Source organism: Canis lupus, chromosome 18 (assembly GCF_011100685.1).
Source record: "Canis lupus familiaris isolate Mischka breed German Shepherd chromosome 18, alternate assembly UU_Cfam_GSD_1.0, whole genome shotgun sequence".
Classification (NCBI taxonomy): Eukaryota; Metazoa; Chordata; class Mammalia; order Carnivora; family Canidae; genus Canis; species Canis lupus.
The window spans coordinates 39,599,020-39,612,887 of NC_049239.1; the positions used below are offsets into that span (position 1 = coordinate 39,599,020).

At 35.8% G+C, this 13,868-nt stretch overlaps 1 protein-coding gene across 1 annotated transcript; it reads left to right on the plus strand.

Annotated features, from left to right (window-relative positions):
- The first annotated feature begins 9,609 nt into the window (after nucleotides 1-9,609).
- OR5G3 (olfactory receptor family 5 subfamily G member 3) lies at nucleotides 9,610-10,560 on the plus strand. Its single transcript, NM_001389117.1, has one exon. The coding sequence runs from the start codon at nucleotides 9,610-9,612 to the stop codon at nucleotides 10,558-10,560; it is 951 nt and encodes a 316-aa protein (NP_001376046.1).
- Nucleotides 10,561-13,868: the final 3,308 nt, after the last annotated feature.

Consider the following 13,868-nt stretch of genomic DNA (forward strand, 5'->3'; position numbering starts at 1 on the left):
AGGGACCAGGGAGCTCGGGTACTTATATACCAAGTCCCATCAGTCTCAAGTTGAAGGCTGCTCTTGGGGATTGTTAATTCCCCCAGGGCTTTGGGCCTGCCAGGAAGGTAGCAGTGAATGCCCCCAGGCAATGAAATGTAAGGTCTATCAGTCCTAAATCTGAAGTGGTAGGAAACATAAATTCCCCAAGTGGTTCTTTGTGTTTATCATGATAGGGGCTACTTCTATTTTCATCTCTTGGGTCCCAGTATCACTGTTGATATTCTGGCTCTCAGCGACACTGGTCATATAATGACCATTGGTTCAAAGTATATAAAGCATCATGACAAAGTGTCCTAACTATGCTAGGTATCATCTCCAAACTGTTTTTACAACACTGCTCATAAGGCCATTCCAACATTTAGTCAGCCAGTAACTTCTGGATGATGTGACATAAGGGGGGTCATATTGGCTTCATGGTCACATGCTATTTCCCCTTCTCACCATAAACAAGACCCTTAGACTGAGATGCTGTTAGACAGAGTCCCATGATGGTAATATAGACATTCTGTGACCTGTCAGTTAATAATAACCAAAGCATCATAATCTGGAGAGCAAATATGTATTTGAAATTTGTTTTAATTCCAGTAAGATCAAAACATGTATTTTTCCTCTAATGTGGAAGGGATCTGATATAATAAACTTAGTACCAGGTGACTGGTTAGTTTCCCCAAGGGATGGGACCAAGTTGATGGCCCAGAATCAGTCTCTCAGTGACAAGATGGCTATTCAGCAGTATCAGCATGGCTATTCCATCAGCCATCGTGAGAGAGAGCTTGTGCTGTTGGGTTTGTGCATATAGCTGCACCATGGCTGCTCTGCTCATGGTTCCATTGTGCTGGTACTGAGGTGACTGAAGACACAGGCCGGTTGACATCCTGTTTACCTGTCAGTGATGTCTGCAGTGATATTGTTGGCAGTGACATAAGACACACAGATCTGCATCCATTGACACATTCCATCCATGTGCTTTTTCCCCAGAGCTCTTTGTCTCTACTCTTCCAGTCTTGGCATCCTCCAGATACCTGAACAACCAGCCAGGCAACATCTCAGAAGTCCAAGTGTATTTTTAACTCAGTCACTTCCACTTGTAGTAGTCTGGTTGAAAACTGCTCTCAGGGGATGTTAATTCTTTGCAAGGGAAGGGAGGCACTTCTTACTTGCTGAGTAGTAGAAAAGTAGTAGAAAGAGAAATCATCAGGTAAAGATATGCAAGTGGTGGCAGTGAAAGTTGGCTGGTAAGGGTGGGAGCACAATAGAGTCCGCCACCCTACACAGTGTGACAGATGGAAGCAGTGTACACACTACACTTTCTGAAGTGCCTGAAGTTTAAGGAAGATATGATTGATTGATTGATTGATTTTAAAATATTTTATTTATTTATTCATGAGAAACACACAGAGAGAGGCAGAGACAGAGGCAGAGGGAGAAGCAGGCTCCATGTGGGGAGCCTGATGAGGGACTCGTTCCCAGGACCCCGGGATCATGACCTGACCTGAAGGCAGACACTCAACCACTGAGCCACTCAGGTGGCCCAGAAAGATATGATTTTAAAACCTCTTTCTTGCTGGCTAGTAATTGGAGAGGTAGTCTCATGATGTGATAGGGGTGCCCAATGAGTAAGTGGCTCAGGCTTATTTTAAATTACTGTTTCTAGATCAGGAGAAACTACAAATATGACTTAAGTAAATAGCTGGTAATGTTAGGATAAGGTATATTTTATATATCAAAGTAGCAGTATCAGCTTTATAATTTTACCTCTTGGCTCTAACCCAGGGATTAAATGGTGGCCACAAAAGGGATTATTATGCAGCAGTAGTGCATAAAGAAGATGGTGGGATAAGGTAGGACATCAACAGTGAGAAGCCATGTCAAGCTAGGACCATCTCTACCAACACTTGCATTATTCATGTTGGAATATACACGTACATTTAAAAAAAACTTTTCTAAAGAAGTAAATTCTTTGCTTTATAGCTGGTGGTTTACATGTTATGTTTATTTTTGGGCAACTTTAGGAAGAAAGTGAAATTACAAGGTATAGCGAAAAAGACATGGATAAAATAGTAGCTTTGCATGTGATTCCTTAGATCATGCATGCCATATATACTTTCATATTATTTAAAAAAATTAATAAAAATATGAGTGTCCTTTTTTTGATTATGTATTCCTCCCCATATAATTTCTAAGGTTTGTTATTTTCCACTTATAAAGTATGATCATAAGTATTGCAAAATTTATATTGCATAATGATAATATAAATAAATGTAAATTTCTCATTCACGCCAAAAAGGTTCCTATGAAGAGATTTCTTATCAAGAGATTTTTCTCTGCACTTAAAAGCATGCTTATTTCTCTCTCTCTCTCTCTCTCTATGTATATATATATATATGCACTTTTATAAATAATGTAAAAAAAGAAAAGCTTACCTTATATACATCTCTACTCTTGGCTTATTTATTTATTTATTTTTATTGAATGAATCTGACTGAATTGTATGAATTTAAGATGTACAATGTGTTAATATGATACATTTATACATTGTAATATGGCTGTCATTGCAGCGTTGTTTATCATATTACATAATTATAGGATAGCGTTGTTATCTATATTCATGTGCATGGGTAAAATAGTAGCCCATCCACGTTGTTGCAAATGGCAGGATATTCTCTTTTCTCATGGCTGAATAATACTTCATTGTGTATATATACCACATTAAAAAAAAGAAATTTATTTATTTACTTATTTAAAGAGAGGGAGTGTGAGCAGGGATAGGGGCAGAACGAGAGAAAGAGAGAATCCTCAAGCAGACTCCTTACTGAGCACAGAGCCTGATGCTGGGCTCGATCCTACAATCCTGAGGTCGTGACCTGAGTGGAAATCAAGAGTTAGCCACTAAACTAAATGAGCCACTCAGTCACACATCTTTTTTTTTTTTAAATTATTTATCTATTGGTGGGCATTTAGGTGTTTCTATATATATCTTAGCTATTGTGAATAATTCCGCAATAAACGAGGGAGTACAGATAATCTCAAAACTCTGTTTTCATCCCCTGAGGTGTATACACAGAAGTGGAATTGCTGGATTGTAAGGGAGATCTATTTTTAATTTAGGGAAGAGCCTCCATAGTGGCCTCCATAACAGTTGGACCAATTTACATTCCCACCAACAATGTATAAAGGTTTCCTTTTCTCTACATCTTTACCAGCACCTCTTGTTTCTTGTCTTCTTGATGATAGTCATTCTAACAGGTGTGAGGTGGTATTTTCGTGTGGTTTTTATTTTTATTTTCCTGACACTTAGTGATATTGAGCATCTTTTCATTTGCCTGTTGGCCATTTTGTTGTCCTCTCTGGAAAAATGTCTATTTAGTTGTTCTGCCCATTTAAAAAGTTTATTTATTTATTTTTACCAAGGTTTTATTTTAATTCCAGTGTAGTTAACATACAGTGTTATGTTAGTTTCTTTCAGGTGTACAGTGTAGTGATTCAACAATTCCACATACTACTCAGTGCTCATCAAGATAAGTGTGCTTTTAATTAACTTTTCCTATTTCACCCATTCCTCCACCCAGATCCCGTCTGGTAACCATCTGTTTGTTCTTTATAATTAAGAGTCTGTTTTTTTTTTTAATTTGTCTCTATCTGTTTTTTTCTTGATTCATTCGTTTCATTTCTTAAATTACACATATAAGTGAAATCATATGATATTTGTCTTTCTCTGACTGGCTTATTTCACTTAACGTTATACTCTCTAGATCCATCCATGTTGTTGCAAATGGCAAGATTTCATTCCTTTTAATGGCTGAATAATATTCCATTCTATCTATCTATCATCTATCATCTATCTATCTATCATCATCTATCTATCTATCTATAATCTATCTCACATCTTTATCCATTCATCTATAAATGGACACTTGGGTAATCCATAATTAGGTTAACAGTATTCTTTTGATCCATGAACATAGAATGTTTTTCTGTTTGTGTTTGCTTTGATTTCTTTCAGCAGTCTTGTGTTTTTTATTGTACACATCTTTCACTTTTTTGGTTAGTTTAATTCCTAAATATTTCATTGTTTTTGGTGCTATTGTAAATGGTATATTTTTCTTTATTTCTTTTTCAGATGTTTCATCATTAGTATAAAGGAATGCAACTAACTTATTTCTGTATATTGCTTTTGTAACCCACCACTTTACTGAATTGTTGATTAGTTCTTACCATTTTTCGATGAACTCTAGGAGATTTTTTATTTGTAAAAGCATTTAGTCAGCAAACAGTGACATGACAATTTTAGTTCTTCCTTCCAATTTTTTTTTTCTCTTCCTTCCAATTTGGATGCCTTTTATTTCTTTGTCTTGTCTAATTGCTATAGGTAAGACTTCCAGTACTATGTTGAATAAGAGCGGTGGGAATGAGCAATGTTGTCTTGTTTCTGATCTTAGAGGAAATTTTTCCATATTTCTTTATTGAATATAATGTTAGCTGTGGGTTTTTCATCTATGGGCTTCATTATGTTGATGTATATTCCTTCTATATCCAGTCTGTTAAGCGGTTTTATTTTAAAAGGATGTTGTATTTTGTGAAATTTTTTTTCTGTGATTATCATGTGATTTTGCTCCTAGATTTTTAAAGTTGAATATTTTATATGTAATTGTGTCACTTCAAAACACATAGCTCTAACTCACTTAAAAATCATTTAATCTGTCAAATATTGATTAAAAACTTATTTCCAATATTTTGCTATTTTAACTTATGATGCAAAATAAATAGGTTTTGTGTTAGCTGTGCCATCCCATTCTTAAAGCTTTCGACTTTTAATATTCCTTTTAAAAATATTTTGCTTTATAGTATGACTTTTTATGTTTTGAGGCATGTGTAATGTATATGTTTTTCTTCTGATAATCTGGAAGTGGTATAATTTATTTTTATAATCCCTGATGTTAACCTTTAGAATTATGTATATTAAACTATTTCTTGAATTATTGCTTTAAAATTACATCAGTGTAAAAGATGTTAATATTAATTAATGTTAGAGTTTTCCTTTATTTATATTTCTTATATTCCTTCCATCAGCTGATTTTGATAGATTATGTTATCATTCTTAATGCTCCGAGCAACAAATTTTCTATGTCTTAGAATATACTTACATATAAAATACTGTATTTTTTGCATTCGATCAATATTTAATAACTCTCTTCTCTGAGAAGAGGAGATTGGTAGACAAGGGAACCTGTAAAACTGTCTTCTTTTATTTCATGTTCGTGCTAATTATATTGTCATATTATTATTAGTCATATTAATATCACTATTGAGTATATTACTATTGTCATATCACCATTTCTTATAATCCTCACAGCTTTCTAATCTTAGGCCCATCTATAAGAGTGTTCACTTTAATGAATGTAAGGTGAAATGAAATTGGGGAACATTTTGAGAATGATTAGATTCTTACCCTCTTCAATGAAGGACAAAAAAGAGAACTCCAATGCCTTAACCAGAATTTTATGTTTTTTTCATTAAGACATATTGTGTGCTTTTACTTCTTAAATATAGATCATATGTTTTAGTAAATGTTTACATATGACATATCTCTTCAGGGATACCAATTTACATGTTGGATCTTCCTTTATTCTTTAGTAATCATCTTTCTTATAAACATTTTGAAGTTGTGGTTTATTTTTAAATTTTATCTTTTTATTCTTCTCAAACATCTTCCATGATTGCTTTAAGGAGCAATTTTTTGAGATTAACTTATTTTTATTAAATAATTTTTTGTTAAACAATAAGGCACATGTTTAAAAAAATCAGAAATTTAGAAAAACTTGATGACAATTTCCTAGAACAGACACATTTACAAAGACACTTGTCTTAACTGTGTTTGTTTTTAGATCTTTTGACAATTATTCCCATAACTCCAGCTAACGGATTTATCTATTTATTATCAAATTTAGATAGCATTCTTTACTTTCTGATAAAAAAGCTAAGTTTTTGTTTATTTATACTTATCTTTCCTCCTTTCAATATTTGGTCTTTTCATCATGTTTTAATTCTTCTGTTGGAATATTGAAACTTTACTGCACCTAAGTTTCTATCCATGAATTTGTTATCTTATCTTTAAGGAGCAATTTTGTTTTGTTTCATGTGCTGACAATTTTCATATAATTTCTTTCATATAATTTCTTTCCTGAGATTAGCCAGTTTACTTCCCATTATGTGATATAATCTTTTTCCTTTTTTTTCAATGTTGTTGTTCCACATAATGAATATTTTAAAATTTAAAAATGTATTAAAGAGTTTTCTATAATTTTTTTTTGTTAATAGAATGATTTTTCTCATTATTTTCCTTTCGTGTTTTAGGTTTAATAAAATGTCAAAAAATCTGTTTTTGTTGTCTTATTATTTTTAATTGGCTTTAAGAAGAATTTTCCTGCCATCCTTAATCAAGTGTATATAACATAAATTTAATTGCTAAATATACACCATTATGTACTATAAATTTTGGGAGGAGTTATTTTCCAGTAATTCAACAAATACTTACCCAATGCCAATTATTGACAACCTTCTGAGATAGAAAATTAAAAATGAACTACTGATAAAACGTTATCGGGGTTGAATAGAAGGGGATATCAACTCCTCTTTCAACAACAAGGTCTCAGAGAAGGTAGTGATTACAACAGTTAAATCTATGTCATCAGATGCTACCCTTGCTTCTCTCTTGTGTGACCCTCCCATCCCGAACAACCTCTGTGCTTCTGTTCCTGCTTCTGTGGATCTCATTAGTACTGCCTGGAATACCTTTCCTTTAACTTCAGTCTATCTAAAATTTATTTATCTTTCTAGAGTAATTCCTTCCTTGAGTATTTTCTCCTCTATTCCCGTTTTATAGTGATCTGTCCTTTCTCTGGAGTTCAGTGACTGTGTTTTATTTTGCCTAGAGAATTAAAAAATCTACTGTTTTATTTTAATGTCCAAGGATTGTGTCCCTAATATGCTATAAATCCTTAACAAAATACACAGTATTAATGAGCACTGATTCTGTGTTGGACACTCATTAAATACTTTAAATGTATCACTTCATTAGATCCTTCCAAGATCTCTGTGAAATAGACACTGTTGTCTTCTTTAGTTTAGAGATGAGGAGTATGAGGCACAGAGGGACTTGAAAATGTGCTCAAAGTGACACAAGTTGTAAAGCTGTGGAATTGACATTAACATCAGGTGATGTGTCCAGAATCCAGGCAGCAAACTACTTCCTCCAAACTGGTTCTGGTGTTCAATGGATCACTCCCGACTGATAGAAAAGAAGGCTCTTTTTGGCAAGAGGCACCCAAAAGTGGGGGCAAAACTCTCATGTTTTCTTAGGAATCCTCTCTTTGAGAAAAGACACAATTAGGAAATCATACTTGGTCCAAGTGCCACTGAGATTATTTTAATTTTATCCCTTTAGGAATAAACTCTTGAGGTTTTAGTTCTTTGGGGACCTGGCTCTAAACTATTGAAAACTCCTGAGAACATGTCCCCTTGTTCTGTGCAATATGTGTATATTCATGTGCAGGCCAAACATTATTTCTTCACTGCTGGGCTCTTCAAGATGGAGATTTGTCTTCTTCACCGAGTATTTAAAGGTCATGCCTCTTGGAAGAGGTTACCACCATGAAGGAAATTGAGTGTTCCATTCTTCTAGAAAATGATCATTTCTTTGGAAGCACTTGAGAATGCTACATGAAGGATATCCTTAAAGAAGTGAGTACATTGTATTTTGGAAAATATGAAGTTTTTGAAATTTGGTGGAGCAATATCAGGATGAGTTTAAATGTCAGGAAAATAACATTCCTAGCTCAGGCTCTCAGAAGAGAGTAGACTTGGGCATTCTGTTCACATTCTCAGGAGATAAAACAATTGATTTGGTGTGACTTTTAAAAACTGAATTTTCTATGTATTTTTGTGTAGTATAGAGATACTCAATGTCAATAAAGATTTCTAAGGTCACAGAATGTAGATATGAAAGGGGCATAGAAATTATCCTCCCTGTCTTATAGAAGACTCAAAATGGCTTATAATCAAATAAAAAAGAAGAAAAGAGAGAGAGGAGAGCAAGAGAGAAAGAAAGGAGAAAGAAAGGAAAGAAGAAAGAAAGAAAGAAAGAAAGAAGAAAGAAAGATAGAAAGAAAGAAAGAAAGAGAGAAAGAGAGAGAGAGAGAAAGAGAGAAAGAGAGAAAGAGAGAAAGAGAGAAAGTAGGAAGGTAGGAAGGTTGGTCCAAAACTAGAAGCAGCCTGTCTCTGCTACCACCTAATCTTCACATACCTATATTAGTATATTTGGACTGGCATAAATGTTTTCATTTATGTCATGGCTGACGCACCTAACATAAATCTAGAATTGTCCCTGTGATTACTGAAAACATACCTTACATAGCATTGAGCAAATAATTATGATAATGATAAAAGAATCGAATAGATACAGTCACTGTATCATACATCAAGTTCCGCAAATAATTATTGTATGAGTAGTAAATTGCTTTTGTTTTATTTAAAGAGGACATTAATTGAAGTGATAATAAACGTTATTTAAAATCAGATCTTTTTCATATACATTTTCTCCATAGTGATTGTCTCCTTTGAAACCATTTGATTTCTTCTTCCCGAACTAATGAGACAAAAAGTAACATTTTCTTTCTGCTGCGTGAAGCATTCTGCATTTGATATTTTTCTTACTGATATTACTATATTGAGGAGGGCAATTCTATAATTGATATTGCCTAACAAGTATCAGGATAAGTGCCTTAAAAGAAGTTTATACAATGTTTAGGGAATCACATAAAATAATAACATGTTATTTTGGTGCAAACAGACGCTTAATTTTCTATACAATTGTCATGGCATTTCCGTTTTACTGTCCAAAATTTGCCAGATCACTTGTTCTTACTGACAAGACCTCTCCATTTCTTCCGTAACATCATGTTCTCTTATATCAGTAATTGCTTCACTGATTGTGTATGTTATCATTTCCACATTGTGTTATCAGTGCAAGTAGAGATTAGACTGATAGACACATCTATGATTGTGTCTTTATAATATTAGAATGGTACTGATCCTTCAATGAGAACAGGAACTTCTCTGCTTAGTCTTTCCCAGATATCTAATGTAAGGATCTGAATATCACATTGGTGAGATTTTGCAGTACTCCCAGTAAAGGTCTTCCTAAGTGAGTTTTATTATCCCATAACACAGTAAGATGAAATGTGGGGACTAATTCCTATTTTAAATGCAATTTTCTGATTTGCAAAACTTTCAGACAATATAGTTGGACTCCTCTTTTTATAGGAGAGGGTACTGAATCTAAAGAGATCGAGGGTGAATTGTCCAAATTTATACAATATCTGCACACAATTCCTAGACCTAGTACATGGACATACTATCTTCAAGTTCAACAATAATTCAATACTTGTCTATTACAAATCTGTTTAAGATAATACGTTATTGGCTTAAAGTATTATTTGTAACTGTTGACGACTGATTTTTTAAGTATATAAATTGCTTTTCCTTCTTGTAACAGATTAAAACTGACCAATGGAAGAGAAGAATCAGACAGGAGTGACTGAATTTCTTTTCTTGGGCCTCACAGATCATCTCCACCAACAGATTGTCCTCTTTGTCATGCTTCTCTTCGTCTATCTTGTCACCCTGGGGGGTAACATAGGGATGATCATTCTCATATGGACTGATCCCAGATTCCACACGCCTATGTACTTTTTTCTCAGCCACTTGTCCTTTGTTGATCTCTGTTCCTCTTCTTCCATTGCCCCCAAGATGCTGTGTGATATCTTTGCAGAGAAAAAAGACATCTCTTTCATGGGTTGTGCTGCACAGATGTGGTTCTTTGGCCTTTTTGTGGCAACTGAATGTTTTCTCCTGGCTTCCATGGCATATGATCGGTATATGGCCATCTGTAAGCCCTTGCTGTATACACTCATTATGTCCCAGAGGGTCTGTGTGCAGCTGGTGGTAGGGCCTTATTCCATGGCTCTTATAAGCACAATGACTCATACAATTCTCACATTTCGCTTACCCTTCTGTGGTCCAAATGTCATCAATCACTTCTTCTGTGACATTTCTCCACTGCTTTCCCTAGCATGTGCAGACACCTGGATCAATAAATTAGTGTTGTTCATCATGGCAGGATCTATAGGAATGCTCAGTGGCCTGATCATCATGGTCTCCTATGTTTGTATCCTGGTGGCCATCTTGAAGATCCAGACTGCTGATGGAAGGCAGAAAGCTTTCTCTACCTGCTCTTCTCACCTGGCTGTTGTCTCTGTGCTGTATGGGACACTTTTCTTTATCTATGTTCAGCCTGGCTCCAGTCCCTCCCTGGATATCAATAAAGTGATTTCTCTATTTTATACTGTGGTAATCCCCATGTTGAACCCCCTCATCTACAGTCTGAGGAACAAGGAGGTGAAAAATGCATTCAGGAAGAAGTTTGAAATGAAAAATTCCATAATGGCTTTGGCAAAATAAAACTGTTGTGTTGTGCCATAGATGTTGGTACAAACCGTGTAGGAAAAAGTTCATTGAAGTGAAAGTCAGAAGTTGCATGTCTGTCTATGCTCTGCCAGTTCTTGGAGGACTTGAAAAATAACATAGTTCTTAAATATTTTTCTACGCCATCTTGTTTTCTGTGACATGGCAAGAGTTTCAAAATAATATAGAGAGTTTCAAAATAACATATTATATTTCAAAATAATATAGGTTGAGAATATAAATGTGATATATACTTGAAGAAAACTGAGGTGAATATTTGTACAATCATGGATATTTGAATACTATTTAATCCAGACTAGAAAACCAAAAGCTGTAATTGAAAATTCAGGGTACCACAAACAATATTACGAGAGAATAATAAAACAAAAGAAAGTGCTTGTGTACATGTGCCAAACAATGAGGTAGTAATTGCTGGTAATTAAAAAACTCTTTAAAATTCAAAGAAAAAGAAAATAGATAAATGGGCAAACAAATGAACAGATAATTCACAGAAATAGGGACCCATAGGCCAAAAGTATATGGAAAAAGATTCACTATCATTATTGGTCAAGTTAGTGAAAGGAAATTAAAATACCAATGCAGTGCCTTTCAATGTAGATGGAACATATTTTATTATTTATGATAGTCACAGAGAGAGAGAGAAGAGAGAGAGAGAGAGAGAGAAGCAGAGACACAGGCAGAGGGAGAAGCAGGCTCCATGCACCGGGAGCCAGACGTGGGATTCGATCCCGAGTCTCCAGGATCGCGCCCTGGGCCAAAGGCAGGCGCTAAACCGCTGCGCCACCCAGGGATCCCTAGATGGAATATTTTTAATTTACAATGATGGTGAAGCTCCTATTTGGCCATGTACACTCTTATTTTCTGCTAATAGTGTACCTGGACCTGCTGCAGAGCCTCTCCTGTTCTGCATTCCACTTACTGACTCCAGCCTTCTGTGCCATGTGGTCTCTGGGCTGGAGAAATTTTCTTAGCTGTGTGGAATATGTTGCCTCCAAAACCCAAAGAGGCCTAGTAGGACCCTCTGATTCTTTTCTTCACGAATTTCACTTTGGATAGTGTATTGTAGCATGTTTCTAATCACTGGATCTGTAAAAACTCACCCAGCATTTTGAGTTCCTGAATCTTAATAGGTGTTTGTGCTTGTGTTGTGCTTCCCACCCTCTGGAGCCCAGGTGTTTTACCAAGGCCCCCAATGGTCCAGCAACTGCTTGTGAGATCTGCTCTATCAGTATGATGCTACCAAAGTTGTAGAAATTGCAGTTATGATCCACTAAGTGTAGTGGGTAGGAGGGCATATATCTTAGGAGGCCACATACCTGCAGACTATATTGAGGAGGGCAGGAGTGTTAGCACAGCCTTGAGGGAAAATTTTAAGTTAATTTTGTTCATCTCACATGAACATAAACTATTTTTCACCCTCCATTCTTATCACAATAGAAAAGAATACATTTTCCAAATCATTGATTGCATACCATGTATGGGAGACCTTGTATATATTTCCATGTGAAGTATAGAGTTGCTACTACTTGGTTGAATTTTAAGCAGTCTACAGATACTCTCTAAGAACCATTCAATTTTTGGATAGGCCAGACTCCTGAATTAAATCAAGATAATACGATTACTTCTGTTGCATCCTCTATGTCTTTGATGGTGGCATTAATTTCTATATTCAAGTGTTCTGGAATCCTATCAATCCTCCTTGAGTCTAGGAAGCCTGGATGCATAACAATATATCATACCACCAGGTTTTAAAACTTTTAAAAAAGATTTTATTTATTTATTTATTTATTTATTTATTTATTTATTTACTTGAGAGAGAGAGAGAGAGGAGAAAGAGAGAGAAAGAGAGAGAGAGCGCACGAGTTGGGAGGGGTAGGGGTGGGGAAGGGATAGAATCTCAAGAAGACTGTGCTGAGGATGGAGTTCCATGAGTGGGGGTGCTCAGTCTCACAATCCTGAGATCATGACCTGAGCTGAAATCAAGAGTAAGGTGCTTAACCGATTGGGCCACCCAGGTGTCCCCCCAGGAATCTCCCTTACTAGTGCTTTTTCTTTATTGTTTCAATGGAAGAAGTATCCTTTCAGGGAACACAGTCGCCTGATATCTTCTTTGATGGATACCTGATAGCATCATCATCATCATCATATATATTCACTTATAAATCCTTTCAAGCATCTTCACATCTCTGAGCCTTTGGGCCCCTTCTTTGACACTCTCACATGGAAATAATGGAATCTCTACCTCACTTACTGTAGGCTGTCAGTTTTTCCAAGGTTCAAGGTGCCATCCCAACAGTGCATTAGGATCTGCTTCTGGTGTCTTGCCTACAAGGTAATTTTGAGTCACTGGAGTTCTACATCAGAAAATTCTTCCTCATTCAACTTTATATTCCTCCTATCCTAAGTACATCGCATTCAAGATGTATACTGCATGTTTTCCAGTTCTGGTTGGTACTTATTAGGCAAGTCCTAGAACTCTTTTGGTGAATAATAGGCCAATTCTCCTTAGTCATTAGACCATACCATTCTAAACCTTGCCCCTGGTTTATGTTTAAAATCTAAGAAGAGAGGTGGGACAAGATTTTGAAAAAAGCACTTACTATCTTGAGCCTCTCTCACGGAGCCCTCTTTATGTTCTCTGGCAAAGGAAGGCTGGTCTCTTCCAGCAAGGGGGAAAAGGTCACTTCTGTAGGGTCACAAGCTTTTTGGGAGCTGGAATATCTCAAACACATCCACGCAGATATCTTAATCACAATTCTCAGTGTCCAACTCCTTCCTTATCAGAGTCCTGACTTCTGTATAGGAAACTTGCAGAGGATATGAATTCAGCTTCTTCTTATTCTATTTCCCTCTGTCAAGTTGTTGGGTGGAGTTTATACACAGTCTGGTCTCTGACTGTAGGAGATGAGGATCTTTTTACATGCTGCCTATCTGACTTTGACATCATTTCATGAATTGGAAATTATCTGGCCTGAGTCTGTTATTTATTTTCATCCTTTAGGATGTTAGTGGCGTTTAAACAACAATCAACTTCATACTGCAATAATTACCATTGCTCTCTCTATCTCTCACAACCTAGATAATTACATAAGCCAATGTATATTTTTCACCTGTACCCCATCTCAATTCACTGATGTGAATCTTAGTAATTGCAATGCCATCTCTCCAGTCAGCAATCTGAAAGTCCACCAAGAAGTCCATCCTAGAATCTGCTCAATTCATTGATCAAGCAAGTTACCAAGGTAGGCCTCGTTCAAAGACAGGGAAAAAAAACCCCTCAATCT

What these genes read in the sequence shown, in the direction of transcription:
- OR5G3 (NM_001389117.1), top strand. Translation starts at nt 9,610, where the DNA reads ATGGAAGAGAAGAATCAGACAGGAGTGACTGAATTTCTTTTCTTGGGC.